Below are 21,129 nucleotides of genomic sequence, written 5' to 3'. Positions count from 1 at the left end.
GTTTCAAAATGCCGTGGGAGATGGTGTCAAATGCTGCGGAGAGGTCTAGGAGGATGAGTACAGCTGAGTCGCCCCTATCCACCGCGAGTCTGATGTTATCCACAATCTCCACTACAGCCGTCTCTGTGCTGTGCGCGGCCCAAAAGCCAGACTGGGAGGGGTTAAGAGCTCCACTGGCTTCTATGTAAGCCGTCAGCCGGTTGTTCACAAGAAGTTCCAACACCTTACCAAAAAAAGGCAATAATGATATTGGCCGATAATGGGAAGGCAGAGCAGGATCATCAGATGGCTTCTTCAGGATAGGCTTTACTTGGGCATGCTTCCACTTAGAAGGTACCTCAGCTTGCTCCAGAGAGGTGTTAAAGATGGCCGTAAGGGACTCGGCTAGCAAGGGCATGATTTTCATGCAATGTCGTGGCGGGAAAGGGTCCATAGGGGAACCTGACTTTATTCTGCTAAGACCTTCAAGAGTCTCCTTGACCGTGATTGGCTACCGATCATCGCGGATGGCGACGTCACCGGGCTACTATCTGGGATCGGTTGGTCAGGATCTGAAGTGGGAAAAGCAGAATATATTAACTTAATTTTATTCTCAAAAAAGTCTACCATTGACTCAACCCATTTTTGGGAGGGGCTAAACAAGGATTGTTCAGCGCGAGGGGACGTAAATTCCTTCAATATTTTATATAGTTCCCTACTAGAATTTGCTGAGGTTTTTATACGCTGAGTTAGATACTCCTTCTTTGCCAATTTTATATTTTTCATGTAGCCTGAATGAAGTAACTTATATTTGGCTCTATTCTCCTCCGTTTTAGTTTTCCGCCAGTTACGCTCTGCAGCTCTACTAGCCAATTTATCTATATTAAGTTTGGTGGTAAACCATGGGGATGCCACCAATTTGGCTTTCACAGTAGTTTCCGGAATGACATGATCTAAAGCTTGTAAAATGGAGGTCTCCAAATTATCTACCCTTTGCTCTAATGGAAGAGCCAGATTGTTTACGTACTTAAAATGAGCCAGAAATGCTTCCGGAGTAAGTTTCCGCAATGGGCGGATCCGCACTTTTGTGCCCCTCGCAGGAATAGCTGGGGTCTTGTTCGGGAGATTAAACTTTAAAAGATAATGATCCGTCCAGATCATTGGGAGGGGGTCAGCAGTACTTAGTTTAGGTGAACTAGTAAAGATTAAATCAAGGGTGTGGCCCGCACTATGAGTGGGGCCTCTGACTCGCTGAGACAGTCCCAAGCTTTCCATAGTCTTTATTAGGAGGCATGTCTCTGGATCTAGGGGAAGCTCTGCATGGTAGTTAAATCACCTAATAGAATAAAATTCTCCGTGGTCAGGGCATGGGTGACTATTATTTCTAACAGTTGGTTAACAAAACCTGTTTTGGCACCCGGGGGCTTGTACACTAGCGCACCTCGCCAGCTATCCACACGGGAGAGCTGTATGTTGATAATCAGGATTTCGAGTGTGGGACTGGACAGAGATTCTAGTAGCTTGATCTCAATGGGGGTTCTGGCTGCTATTGCTAAGCCACCCCCCCCCTTTCCTTACCCTGTCCAGCCTTGTGACAAAGTATTCAGAGGGAAAGGCAGCCCCTATGTCAGAAGCCGCCAGACTATGGAGCCAGGTTTCTGTAAGGAAGCAGAGTTCCGGTTTGTCTGCTTCGAGTACGCTCCATACCTCCGTGGCATGCTTGTGTATAGAACGAGCATTAAGGTAGAGTGCAGTGATATTCGCACCTTCTACGAGGTCATTCCTAACTGGTAAAGTTGGCGCGATTGTTAGCGATATGGTCTCTGTTTTGCCCTTTATTATGTATGTGGGGGGATTTCTAGGTTCCTCCCGTAGGGAGAGCTCCCTGGAGGATGTAGGTGACTGTGTTGGCTGGGAGCTCGATTGTGACTCAGCCGATCTACCTGGATTCCAACTCTTTAATTCCCCGCTGGTATAGGTTAACATTATAGCACCGTTTACCTCACTGTCTGTACTTATCATGCGGCGGGTCTCAGGCAGAGTTCCGGGCAACAGGCAACGGTCTGGCGCGGACGGGCGCAGACGGGCTTGCATTCGGTGTGCCGCCGCTGCTCGCTTCCGCGTCACACAGGTCTTTAAATGTGGAAGGAAGCGTGGCCGAGAGATGACGCTGGCCAATCAGAGCTTTACTAACTCTTCCGGTGTTCCTTGTCCCTCCGCAACAAACGGCACACGCCGCGGCGGAACGGGGACGGGAATGATGTTCTGACCGGGCACACAGATATGCAGGTAATACTCAAAGGTGCACAATCTTCTTTAAATATTCCAGGTCTAGCTGACACAGGACATAGCACAATTTCGTCGACTTTTCAACCCTGTGATCAAGTGTTATTCACTATACATGATGGCAGATCTTTCTCAGGACTACAACAGACCAAAGGGCAGCCTTCCATCCCAGAATTCAATTGAAGGAGGGTAATAATAACCCATCCCCACATCGAGTAAACCCCGGCTGGGGTATAGGATTTCATGTTACATAACCAATGGATACCGTTTTGGACACTCCATATGTGTCTTTCTTTGAATACATTTAAGGCTGCCCTTTGGTCTGTTTTAGTCCTGAGGAAGACCCGCCGTGATGTATAGTAAATAACACTTGATCACCGGGTCGACACGTCGACGAAATTTTGATATGTCCTTTGTCAGCTATCCTTGCAATATGTAAAGAAGATATAAGGATACCCTGAATAGAACATTTTTGGAACATTTTGATTTTTTGTGGTTTCAAGGTCTCACGTTTGTGTATGTGATCACCGGGAGATTTGTAATTTTCATTATGTATATGTGATGTATTGTTGTTTATGATCTCTGGACAGCCGTTGAAAAGAGAAATATGAAAAGAGTTGGATATACATGTTTTGATATATGAAAAAAATATATATTTAAAACAAGTTAATGCTTGTGTTCGGTCAGTGGTTTTCATAAGTCATTTTTCTTTAAAGAGTAGTGTTTTTGAGTAGATGTTTCACACGTGCTTGAAGGATCATTTACAGGCTATTTTACTATTTAATGTTTAATGAAAAACATTATTTTAAATTTCCGTTGAGGATTTCACCCAACAGAACTTTTTGTAGTTCATAACTACATACCCAGATTCTGAGTGACACAAAGTATCCCCATTATATTTATTGGTACAGTCAGGTAGAAAGCAATCCCTGATAAAATACCATTCTATATTATAAACAGTATTCCTGGATGTTTGATTTGGGGGTTTGGTGTTGATAAAGTATTCCTTATTTTAGCACACTTGTCCATGCTGGTACTTTCTACTTCTACAGAGAGATCTTACATTTTGTTTTGCAGCATGTGATGGAGCTTAAACTTACAGACAACCCAGCCTGGCAGGGTGAGAAAGGAAACACAAAAGGAGATAAATACGATGACCTCCAGTGTGCCCGCTTCATTTGCCCCGTGGTGGGCTTGGAAATGAATGGAAGACACAAGTAAGTTGAAAAGGGATGTGCTTAGTGTCAGTAAAAATCTTTTTTTATTTTTTTGTGCGGTTTTACATCACTCAAACTTGATCCCCAGATATTGAAGTGTTTTACATGAGCACCAGTAACATTATACAAGGTCACATTCATTTTGTATTCATTTTTTTCAAGCACAGGGAGACCAAGTGATTTTGCTGCGAATCATAGAATATTGAGCTGACGCAAGCCTCAAACCTGGTTCCCCAGTTCCAAAGTCGGCAGCAGTGGCTGTATATGCTTACAGAATCTTCAAACCCTTCTGTTTTACCTAACTCCATACACAAATGCAGTGACGGAATCGGCTTATTGTTGTATTTTGCATTTATTTGATGAATATTTGACCAAAAAGAGAGATGACATTAAACAGCACATTGTAACTTATTTGCAAATGCTACCATTGCAAAAATGTCTTTGTCAGAATGGGGTTATTCATTTGGAAGGAGGTAACCCAACCAACTTGATAAACCCACTCTGTTAAGATCAAAATACAATCCAGAAGTGAATGCTAAGTTCAAGCATTACCAACAATTTTAAAGTAAAGAAAATACCACAATTCAAATCACAAACCCATTTGGAAGAACAAACAAACATAAAATGGGTAACAAGTCAACAGAGTCATGAAAATAGGTTAAGGGAATTCGGAAATATGGATTTCAAAACATTTTTCTGAGCAAAATAGCCTAGAAAAAAGTAAATCTCTTTAGATAAACTGGGATGGCCTGGGATGTAGGCGCTATTTCCGGTTGATCTCGATGCAGCGGGGGTCCGATACACCAAGCGGGTTGTCCCAAACACTGGTTTTATCTCTAAAGTTAGTCTCCTACTATCCGGAAAGCACTTCTGGTGAGTCCTTCAGACCCCAGGGCAGGGTTCTGGGACCAGGTCCCTCCACAGTCTGGTCCTTAGCCAATTGGGCACTCTTGGAGTCAGGAGTCCTTTTGCTTTTTGTGTCCCTGAAGCAGGTAAACAGGAAGCTTGAAGAGCAGTTCCAATTTCTGGTTGCCAGTACAATTCAGGAGTCCTTGAGCCGTGTGCAAGTCCCTTTCTTCCAATAAGAGCCAGGAGTCGAGATTCTTCTCCCAGCAGGTCTGCCTATTTCAGATGGGGTCGTTCTGGGACCTAGCTACCACCAGGCAGGCCCGGCTGCAGTTGCTTGGCCACTCTCCTACTTAACAAGATCCAAAACTGTTTTACTCACATATTGTAGCAGGACCCTTACTGTCTGGGAGGGTTTTGGGGATGACTGGAATGAGCCCGCTGTAGGAAGCTGGCTTTTTATATAGGGTACCAAAATGAGGTAAAAGCTCCAGACAACCGTTCTTGATTTACAGGTCTTAAATTAATAATCCCAAATGCTCTTTTTTGTGGTAGTGTGGTCAAGCAGTTTAGGCTTATCAGATGGTTGTGTGCACAACAAATGCTTAACACGAAGTCAATAAATGAGACACACACTCAAGAAGAAACTTGAGACCAATTTAGAAGAACAGCATATATTTTGATTTAATTTTAGACACCAAGATCATTGGAGTCAGGTAAGTACTTTTGATGATCTCAAATTTCACAGTAAAAACAGTAGAAAATGACAGCTGCCAGATTTGAGGCATGAGCCTTGAGTATGTTAATGTTATCCTATGGGAGGAACAATCACTGTATAGGTACACTTACAGATGACTTAAAGGTCCAAAAAGCACCACAGTTCATGCTTACCTGCCCTGGGGTGTCTGGGTGCAATTAAGCGGTGGTAGTCTCAAACCCTACACCCTTAAGTCAGAGGGGGAAAGTGCCTGTAAGAAAGGGCTGCAATGGGGAGACTGGAGGACCAGTCCATCAGAACCCAAGGAAGGGTTCTGCTCTTGAGCGTGTCAGGACCACAGAGACACTGTTCGTTTACGTGAACCTGGACTGGGGAGCTCTTGTGAAGAGGTGTTTTGTCCAGCTGGTCTGTGAGCTAGAGGCTGTCGTCGGTCTTGGTGTACCTACAGAACAGGGAAAAGAAACGCAGCAGGGCCAATCTCAGTGTGGGGCTGGCCTCTCTCGGAGTCCCTCGTCATGCAGGTAAGTTTTGGTGGTGTTCCGACTGAACACAAGCAAGCCTTGGTGCTTGCAACTGGCTCCGGTACCTCGTCTTCTGATGCGGGTGGCTCCTGGGGGAACTAGAGTCTCCAAACTTGGCAGGGTGATGAATCTGACCTCCTGGAGCACAAAGACCTCTTACTGGGGTGCTGTTCTTCAGGTGGCCTGCGGGTCAACAGAACGCTGTACCGGGCAGCTGCAGTCGGTGCCTGCTGGTGCAGAGAAGTGGCTCCACAACTCCAAGGTAGATGTTGTCGAGGAAGTGCTGGGCAGCCCTCCAAGGGTTTGGGGAGGCTGTTCCGCTTCTGGACAAGTTGGTGTTGACGATTGTGAGGAGAGCAGCAGTCGGGCAGGGATTTGCACCAAGGTAGATGCTGGTCCCCAGTTCTCACGTCTTCAGCTCTTTGTTATCTTCCTTCAGACAGATGAATTGGAGTTCCTGGTGTCGGGGGCGGAGCTCTTAAATACAGTGGCGGCTCGCCAAGGGAGAGCTGCGGCCAGTGGGGCAGGGGTAGGGGGAGGGGCAGGGAGGGGAGTAGTGGAGTTCGACATATGATGGACAGGAGTAAGGTAAGTAATTAAATAAATAAATCAATTTACCTTGCGCACGCTGCATAACCAACTCGGCGATGCAGCGTGCGCAAGGTAAATTATTTATTTAATTACTTACCTTACTCCTGTCTGTCGTATGTCGGACTCCACTACCCCCCACCCTGCCACTTTCCTGGGCACCACCCCGCAGCACTCCCTCAGCGAGCCGCCACTGCCTAAATACTAAATCTAAGGGCGCCAAGGGAGTGAAGGGTAGTAGCCAATGGGATTCTTACAACTAGGGTCACTACACCCACTATATGACCACTTCCTGTAGAGAGTGAGCAACCCTGTCCCAGAATTCCTAATTCCACCAAAATCAAGATGGTGGAACCCTTCTTTTGTGGAGTACATCAGGTAGCCCACCTTAGGGGTGTGGTAGCCTGGTGGTGCAACAAGCTGGTGCCAAATAGGCTTCAGAGTAGGAGGTGGCATCTCCCAGCTCTAGTGGAAGCAGGGATCTCATATCAAAGGTGGCAGAGGGTTTGAAGCCCCTGACCTTGATGTGCTAAACCACTAGTCATCCTGCTGGAGGAGGTATGAACACCTTCCTCCCGGCGCAGGCTTTGTTTCTGACCTTGGAGAGCACAGGCTCTCACCTACAGAAACCTGTCTGTGGTTGCAGGCTGAACAATATCATTCAGGCTACACACTAGATACTAGTAGGTTTTTCAGGGGGCACCTCTAAGGTCCACTATGGGTGCATGTCATAATAAATCTAGTACTAGCAACAATGCCAATTTATTAATACAAGGTGTTTGATTCCAAACATCATAGTTTTCAGTAAAGCCATCATGAAGCTGGAGAACTTCCCTGTTCACTTGTTATGTCTAATAATTGAACTAGACAGCACAGGGGCATATCTGCTCATGCAGAAATGTCCTCACATGTAATATAATGCACCCTGCTTCAGGGATATAGCCTTATTTAGGCATCACTTACATATATTATATGCAGTGACTTTGGCATAGCACACTTGTATGTCGATTTAGATTCCGAATGAATTTCCCGATTCATGCCCTTATATAGGTATAATTCACATTGCCCTTATATAGGCATAGAAATCCAGTCCTTATTTAGGCATAGCCCTTGCTACCCAAATACAGGCATGGCTACTTCCATCCGTTCATCTACGTCACAACGATTTCTTGCAAAACCAGACTTTAAGCCGTTAGGGACTTCCCCTTGCTTGGATATTGATTTCTCTAAGAACTCATTTATTATGCATGAACATCTATTCCTTAGGGGTTCATTCGTGACGTTCATATGCCTGACTTTAAGTCAATACTGGCATTCCTAAACACCTTCAAGGTATAAATATACCTTCACTTGCTATGGCAAAGCACGGTGTAGTTCGGTGCAGTTCGACTACCTACTTGCACGACGCAGCTCGCTACAGCAAGTGCCGAAGGAAGCCAACTCTCCAGCTAACGCACTGACCAGAAGCTGTCATCCTCCTGCCGAGAATCTAGCTCCGGTGTTTTTTACTCCCCTTGCGGGGTGTTGGGAAATCGAGTCCCGAGAAAGAGATACCAACCTCTCTCATTCTAATGTATGGAGCTGATTAGAACCTAGAGAAACCTTTGGCAATTCTTGGCAAAACTACACCTATGCTAAAGACAGCACCTACTTCTTCCCTTGTACTAGACCTAGGTTAGGTACACTGGGGTAGGTGTATTTTAGAAGCACCAGTTGAGTATTTCAGCCTGTGATATTTATGAATGAATTTTTATATATGTCATAGCAACAGACAATCCTATTACAGTATTATTGCATATTACTGTTTACGCTGTACGCATTATACTTTGCATTCTGTCTAATGATTGTAGCAGTTCACCTCTCTTGCATGAGAAAGAAGACTGTTCAATAAACCCTTTTTGTTGAAACACCCGTCTCTCTATCTCTATGCAACTCTGTAGAAAAGAAGCATGCACGATTGACTGAGTGAACTAGTTATCTATTGTTTCCACGACTCTGAAGATATCGTTTCGATTCTAGGGGAAACAAAGTTGTCAAGTTTATGCGGTTGTCAGAGACTAATCCCTTCTTGTTTATTCAAGAAAGTTTCTAGTGACCTCTGAGTTAGCTGGCACACATACAATTAAGTTTAAAATACTCGATGGAGACATACTGACCTCAGTCCTATATCAAATCTATAGTGTATATTATTCAAATGCGCAGAGCATATTGGGAATATAGGAACTACACTACACACTGTGAGTGTGCCATGTTGTGTTTTCACATATGGATTGCATCATGTAACGCAGTCTGCAATTGTAGTGTAGCTCCTATTTTCCCAATAGGCTCTGCGCATTGGAATAGTACCTACAGCAGTAAAGGCCTAGACCAGACGTTAACTAGGTCTACTACTGTCGATACTAGACTTAATTTTTGGGTTTGCCAGCTAAGCTCAGAGTTCGCTAGAAACTTTCTCGAATGTTCAAGGAAGGATTAACTTCCCTGATTAGACAAGAAGGGATTTAGTTTCTGACAACCATAGAACATGACAACTTTGCTCTCCCCTAATCAAGAGTCAATCTCAAGAGTCGTGTGAGCACAAGGCAATTATTTTACTCAGTCAGTACGTGCATTCTTAGTCTCATCAGAATGTAGAGAAAAGGAAGAGACGGGCGTGTTCAATAAAAGATGTTATTTATTGATCAGTCTCTTTTCTCATACATGAGAAATGGATCGATATTATTGCAATACTTATAGTTAAGTAAAGTGCATACATTAGAAGCAATAGTATAAAATAATACTGTAAAAACATTGATATGGTTTCTGAGCCATATGATGTTTAAAATGATTAAAATATATTTACATACACATATACATTTGACTAAACGTACTCAACTGGTGTTTCTAAATACGCCTACCCCGTGTACCTGACCCAAGTCTAATGCGTGGGCGGGAATAGAAAGTTACAGTTTAAGTTAAGTTTGTTTTTGCCAAGTGAATAACTAAAGAATTCTCTGTGAGGGGTTATTCAGTTCTGTACCTGGAATTTAGGATGAATGAGGAATGGTATCTCTTTCTCTGCTCTCGATATTCCAGGCTGCCTGCGAGGGCTGCCCAGAAGCGCCGGTGCTGGGTCTCTCGGCTTGAGATAGCAGCGCGTCTCTCAGCGCGTCAGGAAGGCGGGGCTGCTGCCAGCGGGGTCTGCTTCTGCTCTCGGCTTCGGCAAGTATGGCTGCTCCGTCTTGTCACCACGCGTGTGTTTGCATAGGGCAAGGTCGGCAATATTTATACCTTAAAGGTGCCGAGATTGACGTAAGGATGGACATAGGTACGTCAATAAAGATGTCATACGACTTGCTCGTTAGCACATTCTTTTGCAAAAGTTCTCTGTGAAATCAAAACAATGGCCGCACGGATTATCCAGGTTGTCATAGGTTTGATTTGTTATGAGAACGTCGTATGCCTTATCAGGGGCTGGAGGAATGTCGCTTGTCTAATTAGATCTCAAGCGTTATGACCTAATCAGATAACACGTTCCTGTGCCGTAGTGTGACTGCGTCAGATAACGGTATCTGCATCATGGGGGATTTCTTGCCTCATGGGCTGACTGTTAGTTAACTTGATAGTTAGTTTAACCAGAATAGGGTCAGGAATAGGGGGATCGATTCAGAACCTATAGAAATACACGACACCCACTCCACGCTAACTATGGTCATATCTACTAATCTATGCATAGTATAACATAGTACAACATACTATAGAGTATAGTGTATACCTTACCACCCCAAAATACATAAATGCATTTCGAAATTTTCAAATATACTGAAAAATTGCAGTCATATATATTGTATGCACTTAAGCTATGAATTAAATGCAAAAGTAAACACGCATTGTTATGCATTATTGCTTTTTGGTATATGAGAAATACACATGAAATGGCTCTTAATATGGCTATACAGAAAGGAAGTCCGAGACCATTTCATCACATAATAAAATATTTGTGAACCTACCAGCGGGCAGCTAAAGTCTATATAAAGTATCTAAAAATAGAAATCTTAGTTCTCTAGGAATAGTTTCTTACTTTAAGCAGAAGATCAGTGTCCCGGAAAAAAATATGTAGAAAAATATTTTAAGGGGCATGCTGAAAAAATTGCTGTCCGTGAACTGGATTGTAATTGTTCATGTGACTTTATTTTTAAAGTTGAAGGCCGAATTCAGGGAACGCCGTGTGCGAGTTTACTCAAAAGTCTCTATTTCTGTTCCGGAGAGAACATCATATCATTCAGGCTTTCGAAAAAACTGTCAACAGCTTCATGGGAAAGTTCCACTAAGTCGGAAATAGGGGTAACCATGCATTCGTGCGCATGATTGTCTCCATTGACATTCTGATTCGCATTGCTGACAGAAGGTCGTACCTGTTCGATGTTGCTTTCATCTTGAACTTCACTACTCTTCAATCGTAGTGGTGAAGATTCCAGGAATGCCGTCATCAGGATTGGCAGCCATTGAGGGCAGCACAAAGCGTGAACCTTGGTAGGAACCAACAGTGTATCTGCATCCACTGGCGCATCCGATTGTAGCGTCAGACAGGTGTCTAACACGCATTCTTCTCCGCATAGCAGACACCTTAGTACAGGTAAAACACACCTTTGCCACATTGGTCGAAATGATAGAAACCAAGTCATGTTCAGGTCTCTAAGCCGGGAGAGTCCCAGGATTTTTGATATCCGGTCCCGGTATCCAATGGCTAGGATCGTATCTTCCATTGTCGCGAGAGTTTGATCTGTGACATGGGTTGCCATAACGAAAAATAAGGACTAGGAATAGGATTCCTGCAATTAGTCCCAGGATCAGGGGAAGTCCGCCAAAAATCGAATGGACGAAATCTGGAAAAATACCCAGTATGGCTTTGAATGGTGTTAATGCCATCGAAAATACTGTCTTAAATACCTTTGAGACCCCAGTGGTATCAGAAATATTTAAGATTTCGCTCAGGATTTCCGCGAAATGTACGGGGGAATTAGTTGATAATAATGTATGTATCTCTGCAGTCGTCCTTGCGACTTGTAGATCATACGTTTCTTTTGATGACGTGAGCCTTGTAGGCGTCTGAAGAAGCACTGTTTTCATTCTGCTTAAAGTGTCTATTCGAATAGAAGTAATTTTCAAACTGGGCCATGCCCTTGCCTCCCTGTCTGGAAAGGAGCTGGGGAACAAAGAACGTCCACAGCACTTGACCTTCGCTGTTGTAGTTACTAGATAAGGAGTCCCGGGCATAAGACTGCAACATCTGCGGTCTACAATAAGAATGTAACTCCCATTATAGAGTCTTTGAAAGAATGGTTCTATTTCTGTTACAGGTGCGCCTTGCTGGTGACATGAAAGGTTGTATGAATTCCCTTCACAGGCTCCGTGCAAACTAATTCCGTTACACAGAAGCGTGCCGCTTAGTGACATAGCACAATTGTTGCCACTAAGAAACACTTTCTGTCCTTTATTACTGACACATGCATGTGAATAGGGTAGGTTCCAAGTTGTTTTAAGGTACCCCTTTCCCAATTTCTCGTACATGCCAGCCTGTATATATTTTTGGCAGTATTGAAACCTGAAGGTTGAGATTGGAATATTTATGATTCCGTGTATTATCCATTCACTGACAGGTCGTTCTGACATTGTCATTGGTAATCTTTCTAGTTTTTCAATGCTCAAGATTGTATAATCAGCACCCTTTTGCGCCATACCGATTTGTCTATCAGTAAGGTTAAAGATTTGGAATAGTGACGTTGTGTTGATTAAACGCCAAGGCACATAGCCTGAACGCAGATTTTGTAACGTCCAGCCAAGCTGTACAATGGAACGCAATTGTGACTGACCATGTTGTAATAACAGTAAGTCTTGCGATAATATATCGTTTGCTGAAGACACAATGCTGTCCAATGAAAAAATTCTGGAGGACAGAGTCATTAACCCATTGTCCACTACAGAAAGTGATTTTTCCAAATTAATACGGTCAATTTCCCGTATTCTTTCTGCTGTCTCAATTTGAGTAACCTTCCAGGCCTCATTGTATGCTGCATATACAGAGGCTGCTATGAAACGCTTTTGACGCTGTTTGCGTGGTCCCAGTATGAAATCACGCAAGTCAGCACCATCAGTAAGTAAAGTTAGGTGTTGCTTAATTTCAGGCAGTGTGGAAGTCTGTAGCCATTGAAGGCATAATTTGCCCACACTGTAGGTTGTTATTATCCCTGGGTGATGTCTTTGGGGATATCTAGGGCCTGTCCTGGTCATTTTGAAACCCTGTGTTTTATTCAGGAATCTATCTTGACAGTTATTTGTATCTGTGGGCCAGATCAACCATTGTTTCCAATCAGGATGTGTTCTGTTTTGGTTAAGTATATGGTTTGTCTATTCCTTCATCTGTATCAGAGTTATTGCTAAACATTGTTGGCTTTGGAATAGACGGGTTATTTAAATCTTTGATTTTGGCTAAGCCAAGACAGGTGGTTTGTTGAACAGTGTCATTTAAAAATATCATTTGTTCTGGGATCATGCAGGCTCTAAACAAAGCTTCTAAACCCTGTACTTGCCATTCTTTTGTACCCCAAACACTTTTCAAATCAACATTTTTGTCCCAATAATCAAATCCAAAAGTATTCATTTATTCAAAGAATGAATCTGAATATATCAATTTTGTGTTGGTTATCATGGTTTTCATCCCTGTCTTGTTTGACAATTTGTAATAAAATGTTTCAGCATTAGTTATGTTAAAACCTGAAAAATATGAATATTTGTCATAAACGGTTCTAGAGCTCCCTTTTGGAGGTGTAGCACAATGTTCCCATTGATTATAATTTAAAACATTTCTAGGTTGTGCAGATTTATGCAAGAAATGGTTACCATAATGGTTATAGCAATACATACTATCATAATTTGTAGAACCTTGCAAATAATCATGTTTTGTAAATTTAGCAGACATTACTAAGTCAGACATCATATTGTTAATACTTTCAAAGTCCCAATCATCAGCAAATGAGTTTGGTTTTGCAAAGTCACTCAAGGAGATCTTGATTTGGTGTGGATATTTCAGGATCTCGACCGGACCATAAATTTCATAGTCAGTGTTGTCCCAGGCTACCCCACCAGGTATCGGATTGGCTGTGAAGTTGGCTGAAGAAAGTTCTGGAGAAAGTTCTCTTTTCTCGACGTGTGAAGATGTGTGTGGTTTGAGGACCAAGTTGATGTTCTGACTTGCTGTGTCCATTTTAGCATATTTTCCCTCAATGAAGCGTCCCAAAGTAAATACCATGATGAGCCAAAGTATGAGGATAAATGCACCAAAACCCACCCAAAATTCAATCCATGGAGAAACCAGATATGTTTCTTTCAGTTGTTTCAAAAGTTCCTTAGCTTTGTCTTTAAAGGATTTTGATGATGGCTGTGTCTTTGGTTCACTGAAGCCTTCAGAGGAATCATCGAAGTTGATGAAGTAACCAGATGCAGTTCTGTCAATTGTTCCAATTGGTTCAGGATTTTTGTTTTTTGCATTGTCACTTGGTACTTCAGTATAGATTGGTGTGTCTCTGCTAAATGTTTTTATTTGGGTTTTCAGAGGTCTTAGTTCTATTGCATTGTTGCATAGTCCTTGTTGTTCTTCTGTAGGCGTTTCGAATGTGATGAGCCTCTTTGATAGGACCTCTGTACTGGTAGCAAACCTTGGTGTTCTGCTACTTATTGGGAGTCCACTTGGCCTACTGTTTGTTATCGGCCACATGTTGTGGTTTTACCAGGTCGATGGATACAACTCGGTTCTCCTTTTTTCCAGCAAGTGGCGGTAGTACAACTGATCTTGTCCCGTTGACAGACAAGACAGGAACTGCTTTTCTGTAAGAAGGCCCAAATTCCTTCTTTACCGCGATCTTCTCCCTGACTAGATCCCCGACTTTTGGAATCCAGACAGGTCTTGCTGGGACAGGTGGTGATTCTTCGGTGGTTGTTGGCTGTTGTTTCAACTGTATGTTGCTCAGGTCTTTTCTTGTTTTGTTTAAGTCCTGCAAAATAGCCAAACGGTCTTTGACATCAAAGGTTTTTTCTATTACCACTGAAGTCTGACTATCAAGGTCAGAGATCAACATCCTAGTTCCGAATAATAATTCGTACGGACTGAATCCCTTCAGAGAATTTCTTGGCAAGTTATTTAGACTACGTTGGACACTTATTAGATGTTTGACCCACCCAGCTCCCGAACCTAATATCCTTTCTATTATAGATTGCTTTCTGCCTTGGTTTTTTCTTTACACCATCCCATACCCTCAGGAAGGAAGTGAGAAGATTCCCGCTGGGCTGTGCTCATTTGGCCATGTTTCCCCCCCAGGCTGGTTTGCCTGAGTGAAAGAAATGGTCGAACGTAGCATGCTCTTAGCGTATATGCCATTTAGACTCGCAAATCTTGTATAATAGTACGGACGTCAGCCGAGTGCTGTGGATCTACATTATAAGTGGAAACTAGCCTGTATATGTTAATCGCAAGCCATTCTTTTTGCTGGTAATATTATATTCGACGAGGTATTAAACTGCTTCTCTCCCCTCTGCGATCTCTGTTGCAGTTTGGGCAGTTTTTTACAAACATGGTGTAGTGCAGGCTCATGCCTGGCCACCAGTACCGTGATTGTAATTCTTCCAGAGAATCTTTTAATTTAAGGTGTCTGTGACCCTCGCCCATGTGTGCGTCTGCGATTAACAAGTTTCTCCTGTCCATGTTTGGAATCACTCTATCCCCCACTCCAGGGATTCGAGCAAAAGGGACGAAGTTTGCATCGATTATGTATGTATAATTGAGTGGATAGTTGATCGGTAGTGCTGAGCAGTCGCCGTTTGATGACGTTTTCACTGCCAGCAATGTTTCACCGTCAATGTATTTTAATGTACGCTTTTTTCGATCTACGGGAGCCGATTTAGTGGCTGCCGCTGCGGCTGCTTCAGCCAATGAATTCCCTACAACGTGAACGCCATCACGCTGATGACTCAGTGAGTGTGTCACGTGAGTCTTTGGTAGTTCTTTTTTCAAAAGAGCTACTTGTTCCCAGAGTAGTCTCTGCTTTATTGGTGCATCTGTGTCATCTTTGTAACCGTTCTGAATCCATGTCTGCAAATCCTTGTTATATGCTTTGACGCAGTAATATGAATCTGACACTATAAGTGTCGGGAATTCGCGATCCGCATTATCTAGCGCCATTTTCAAAGCTATTATTTCAGTTTGTAGTTCTGAATTAGTTTCTACTGAGTGTGATTTTGTTAATAGAGGTTTTAGTTTACCTCCGCGCCACACTTCTTTTGTAATCTCACATGTGGGGTTGTATGCATGTTCTCCCCAAACGGAGGGTTGAGCATGTCCGTCTGTGTAGATTACACAGGCGTAATGTCGTAGAGGAAGAATGTCGATTGGCAGAGGATACGTTTTTTCATATTTTAGATTTTTTAATTCTTCTAGTTCTGGATCAAAGTAGTAGTATACTTTGTCCGTTGTGATTGAATTCACCCATTGTATCCATTCCGGATTCAATGTTGTTGTTGGTAAATTACACGGTGTTGTTAGTGCCTCAAAGGCTGATTCTGCTGTTCTGACTATGATATGTCTACCGTCAGCTATGTCTTTTTCTCTAGCTATTGCGGTTTGAACTGCACGAATGATTTTTCCTGTATTACTGAATTTCTGTTCAGCTTCTGTGTACATGTGTGATTTGAATGCAATTGGTACCTTATCTCCCTCATTAGAGGTTAGGTATGTGAATCCGCATCTCCCTGGGATGACTCGGATCACAAGGTTGCGTGTATTATCACGGGTTTCTAATTTTGTTTTAATTAGCATGTCTGTTTGTAAGGATCTCAAAATTTCTGTGTGTGTTTGAGTCCAACTGGATCTTTTAAAGTCTGGTTTAATTAGATCGTAAAGGGGTTTGACCCTTTCTGCGTAATTTGCAATGTAAGTTCTTCCGAAATTTAGGAAGCCTAGAATTGACTGTAGGTTTTTTAGTGTTTTAGGAGCTTGGATTACGGCACATTTCTCTAGGAAATTGTCTGCCAGGCTTTTGCCTTCACTTGATAACTCATATCCTAAGAATAGGACTTTTAGATGGGCAATTCTGGATTTTTTGAAGTTGAATTTGTAACCCTCTGCAGCGAACCCAAGTATTATGGTGTTCACCCTTTTCAAGTGAGTCTCCAAGTCATCATCTGTTAAGTAAATGTCATCGACATAAGATAATGCTTCATCATCATATAGTTGTAGTAATTCTGTTACTCTCGCTGAGAATACCCCTGGGCTGTTCTTGTACCCCTGGGCTAACCGACAGAATTGTTTTTGAGTGCCATTTACTGAGAATGCAGTTAAAGATCTGCTCTCTGGTGCTATGTTTTGACAAAAGAATCCATTGGAGATGTCCAAGGTTGTTTTGTATTTTTTGCGCACTATGTTATTCATTAGTGCAGCACTGTGTGAGTTTTGCACTGCAAAGGTTTTGCAACATGTGTTAAGGTGTTGGTAATCCAAAACTAGACGGTACGAATTGTCTGGTTTGGAGACCGGAAACAAAGGATTGTTCATTTGTGAGGTGCAAGTTTCAATCACCCCCTGGTATTCTAGCTGATCTAGTATTTCATTTACTTGTTTTTTAGCTTCTTGCTTAATTGGGTACTGCCTTTGTGCAGTTGGTTGTGATTTTAACTGGATTTTGTGAGGAGGAGAATCCTCATCCCATCCTACATGATTTTTATATAAAGCAGGTGCTAAGGCCACTGCCCACTTTCTAGCAAGTGTGTATTTTTTATGAATCGGTATTTGATTCGAGAAGGCAGGCATAATTACTTCTTCGCCATGAGGGCACTCCCTGACAAACTCTGGTGGCCAGTCTTTTTCAGCTAGAAGGATGTCATAGCCTTTGGAGAGGTTATCCCAAAATAGTCCCCTTATTTTCCTAGTCTTATCTCCCTCTATACGTAATGTTATCTCGTATATCTTGTGGGGCTTGCTAACTCTGGTGTCTGCAGTTTCCACTTGAAGGTATTCATTCGTGTCCACTGTCTCCAGATGATTCATAAGGACTTTGCGAGCTATGCTCACCTCTGCTGCGCTGTCTAGCATTGTCTGAGCCCATTCTCCGTTTTTCAGTTGTGTCCTCAGTATTCTCGGCATTTTTAACTACCTTGATACTGGCTACCTTCTTTTTTGGAAATTGTAATTTCTTTTTAAGTTGAGCAGGTTCCTTGTCTTTGGACTTGGCGTGCTCTTCTGATCGTCCTCTTCTTTCCGATTTCTGCGAGGAATTCTGAAAAGATTGAGAGGGACGTGTATCAATGTCTTGATATCTATCAGGTTTTTTAATATTATCCCTATTTCTAAGGTTATATCTATTCCCAGAGGGGTCACTCTGCGGTGACCTCTGTCTTAAGTTTGGAGATTTCTCTCTTCGCCTAGGAGACCTTCCTCGGGACTGGAATTTCTTTTCTTTAGGATTGGATTGTTTGTTTCCATCCCAGTTCTTTTTTGGTGAATTATTATTATTAAAAAATATTTTTTCTGGACTTGTAGTCAGTTGCGGTTTTACTGGTATTCCACCTAGACTATCTCTGCCTAGTTCTTCATAGGATTTTTCTATGATTCTGGCAATTTCAGCTGGTTGGTCTGCTATATCTGTCTCTTTTAACCTCTGGCGGATCGCCACGTTTGCTGCTTCACCTTTTATGTTGGCTAATAATATAGCCGAGACCTGCTTGAAGTCTTTCAGTAATTTCATACCAAGAGTTAAAGCAGGTTCTGGACCGTATTCATCTTGAATTTGTTTTAGCACATCTGGTATCACCGAAATGGATGGGACACCGTGCGTTTTTGTGTAGATGGAAGCAAAGACTGTACCCCAAGTGTCACAGTCCTCAATGTGTGGTGCGATTCCCATTGGGAGACATATAGTCAGAATCCTGTGTTTTTCCAGCGGGGTGGTGTCAGGAAACACCGCCTCTATTTGGGTGATTTTCTGTGCCAACCAGAATGGTATTTGTTCCCGTTTAGCTGGAACTTTACCTAGGCAGGATTGGATGTTCTGTGGTGTAATTTTATTTGTGTTCCCCTGGTGAGGGGTCAGCTGCGGAAGTTTAATCGCTGGCTGAATTGTTGAAGTCTGCATTACATACTGAACTAATTGTCTATGAATTTTTAGTAGTTGTTTTAGCTGTATTAATAGCTCTGCTGCAGGCATTCTTTCGATGTCTGGATGTGGTGTGTATCCGGCTAAGACCGGCCACGTTGCTCCTGGTCTTCCTAAAGGACCGAGCCTTGTAATGTGATTATTGTGTATTAGGGCGCCATCAAATAAGAGCAAATGCTCTTGGAATTTGAGTGGTACTTCCACCTCCTCGAAAGGAGTGTACTCATTAGGAGGTTCCTCTACTTTGTAATAGTGGAAGTACTTTGTTACAGCATTTGCTGCTGGAAAATGTATCCATGAATAGTATACCTCTGTCTGCCGATATTCGTGTGCCTCGATTACGAATATGACTGTGCCACCTCTAGGTGTCAGTCCATTTTCTATAAGTTTTAAGGTTATAGATCTTCTTTTGCTGACCGGAATGAGTATTATATCCGCGTCTGCATCCTTTAGTGCAGTATCTGCTGCTGCTATTTCAGCTGCTAATCTAACTGCCTCTCTTTCTTCATCACTGTCTCCCATTTTTCAGACAGGATGATATTATGTCTATTTGCAGATCAGGTTTCTTTATGGAACAAAGATTAGATGCACAATATTATGGAACTGTTTTTATCCTTCAACGTTGACTTGACCAAGAACCATACATCGGAGTTCCCTCCTGCGAGGTTTTGGAGGATATAACCTTTCACCCACTCCAGACGTCTTTGGAGTATTCGGGAAAAGGGGTCTGAGTGAGAAAGCACGACTGAGTTACTCTAAATGTCTTACGTTAGTTTTATCGCCCTTTCCAAACGCTTTGGGCGCCATGTAGTGTAGCTCCTATTTTCCCAATAGGCTCTGCGCATTGGAATAGTACCTACAGCAGTAAAGGCCTAGACCAGACGTTAACTAGGTCTACTACTGTCGATACTTGGGGTAGGTGTATTTTAGAAGCACCAGTTGAGTATTTCAGCCTGTGATATTTATGAATGAATTTTTATATATGTCATAGCAACAGACAATCCTATTACAGTATTATTGCATATTACTGTTTACGCTGTACGCATTATACTTTGCATTCTGTCTAATGATTGTAGCAGTTCACCTCTCTTGCATGAGAAAGAAGACTGTTCAATAAACCCTTTTTGTTGAAACACCCGTCTCTCTATCTCTATGCAACTCTGTAGAAAAGAAGCATGCACGATTGACTGAGTGAACTAGTTATCTATTGTTTCCACGACTCTGAAGATATCGTTTCGATTCTAGGGGAAACAAAGTTGTCAAGTTTATGCGGTTGTCAGAGACTAATCCCTTCTTGTTTATTCAAGAAAGTTTCTAGTGACCTCTGAGTTAGCTGGCACACATACAATTAAGTTTAAAATACTCGATGGAGACATACTGACCTCAGTCCTATATCAAATCTATAGTGTATATTATTCAAATGCGCAGAGCATATTGGGAATATAGGAACTACACTACACACTGTGAGTGTGCCATGTTGTGTTTTCACATATGGATTGCATCATGTAACGCAGTCTGCAATTGTAGTGTAGCTCCTATTTTCCCAATAGGCTCTGCGCATTGGAATAGTACCTACAGCAGTAAAGGCCTAGACCAGACGTTAACTAGGTCTACTACTGTCGATACTAGACTTAATTTTTGGGTTTGCCAGCTAAGCTCAGAGTTCGCTAGAAACTTTCTCGAATGTTCAAGGAAGGATTAACTTCCCTGATTAGACAAGAAGGGATTTAGTTTCTGACAACCATAGAACATGACAACTTTGCTCTCCCCTAATCAAGAGTCAATCTCAAGAGTCGTGTGAGCACAAGGCAATTATTTTACTCAGTCAGTACGTGCATTCTTAGTCTCATCAGAATGTAGAGAAAAGGAAGAGACGGGCGTGTTCAATAAAAGATGTTATTTATTGATCAGTCTCTTTTCTCATACATGAGAAATGGATCGATATTATTGCAATACTTATAGTTAAGTAAAGTGCATACATTAGAAGCAATAGTATAAAATAATACTGTAAAAACATTGATATGGTTTCTGAGCCATATGATGTTTAAAATGATTAAAATATATTTACATACACATATACATTTGACTAAACGTACTCAACTGGTGTTTCTAAATACGCCTACCCCGTGTACCTGACCTAAGTCTAATGCGTGGGCGGGAATAGAAAGTTACAGTTTAAGTTAAGTTTGTTTTTGCCAAGTGAATAACTAAAGAATTCTCTGTGAGGGGTTATTCAGTTCTGTACCTGGAATTTAGGATGAATGAGGAATGGTATCTCTTTCTCTGCTCTCGATATTCCAGGCTGCCTGCGAGGGCTGCCCAGAAGCGCCGGTGCTGGGTCTCTCGGCTTGAGATAGCAGCGCGTCTCTCAGCGCGTCAGGAAGGCGGGGCTGCTGCCAGCGGGGTCTGCTTCTGCTCTCGGCTTCGGCAAGTATGGCTGCTCCGTCTTGTCACCACGCGTGTGTTTGCATAGGGCAAGGTCGGCAATATTTATACCTTAAAGGTGCCGAGATTGACGTAAGGATGGACATAGGTACGTCAATAAAGATGTCATACGACTTGCTCGTTAGCACATTCTTTTGCAAAAGTTCTCTGTGAAATCAAAACAATGGCCGCACGGATTATCCAGGTTGTCATAGGTTTGATTTGTTATGAGAACGTCGTATGCCTTATCAGGGGCTGGAGGAATGTCGCTTGTCTAATTAGATCTCAAGCGTTATGACCTAATCAGATAACACGTTCCTGTGCCGTAGTGTGACTGCGTCAGATAACGGTATCTGCATCATGGGGGATTT

The 21,129-nt window shown here is 42.5% G+C and overlaps 1 protein-coding gene across 1 annotated transcript in view; it reads left to right on the top strand.

The window, feature by feature from the left end:
- Positions 1-21,129, top strand: part of RTF2 (replication termination factor 2) — a 416,662-nt gene that overhangs the window by 97,294 nt on the left and 298,239 nt on the right. The window contains exon 4 of the mRNA XM_078652002.1: positions 3,343-3,482. Coding sequence (XP_078508128.1) covers positions 3,343-3,482 — 140 coding nt within the window. The remainder of the gene's footprint in view (positions 1-3,342; positions 3,483-21,129) is intronic.

This window comes from Lissotriton helveticus, chromosome 7, assembly GCF_964261635.1.
Source record: "Lissotriton helveticus chromosome 7, aLisHel1.1, whole genome shotgun sequence".
Taxonomy (NCBI): domain Eukaryota; kingdom Metazoa; phylum Chordata; class Amphibia; order Caudata; family Salamandridae; genus Lissotriton; species Lissotriton helveticus.
This window is presented reverse-complemented; position numbering and strand designations above follow the sequence as displayed.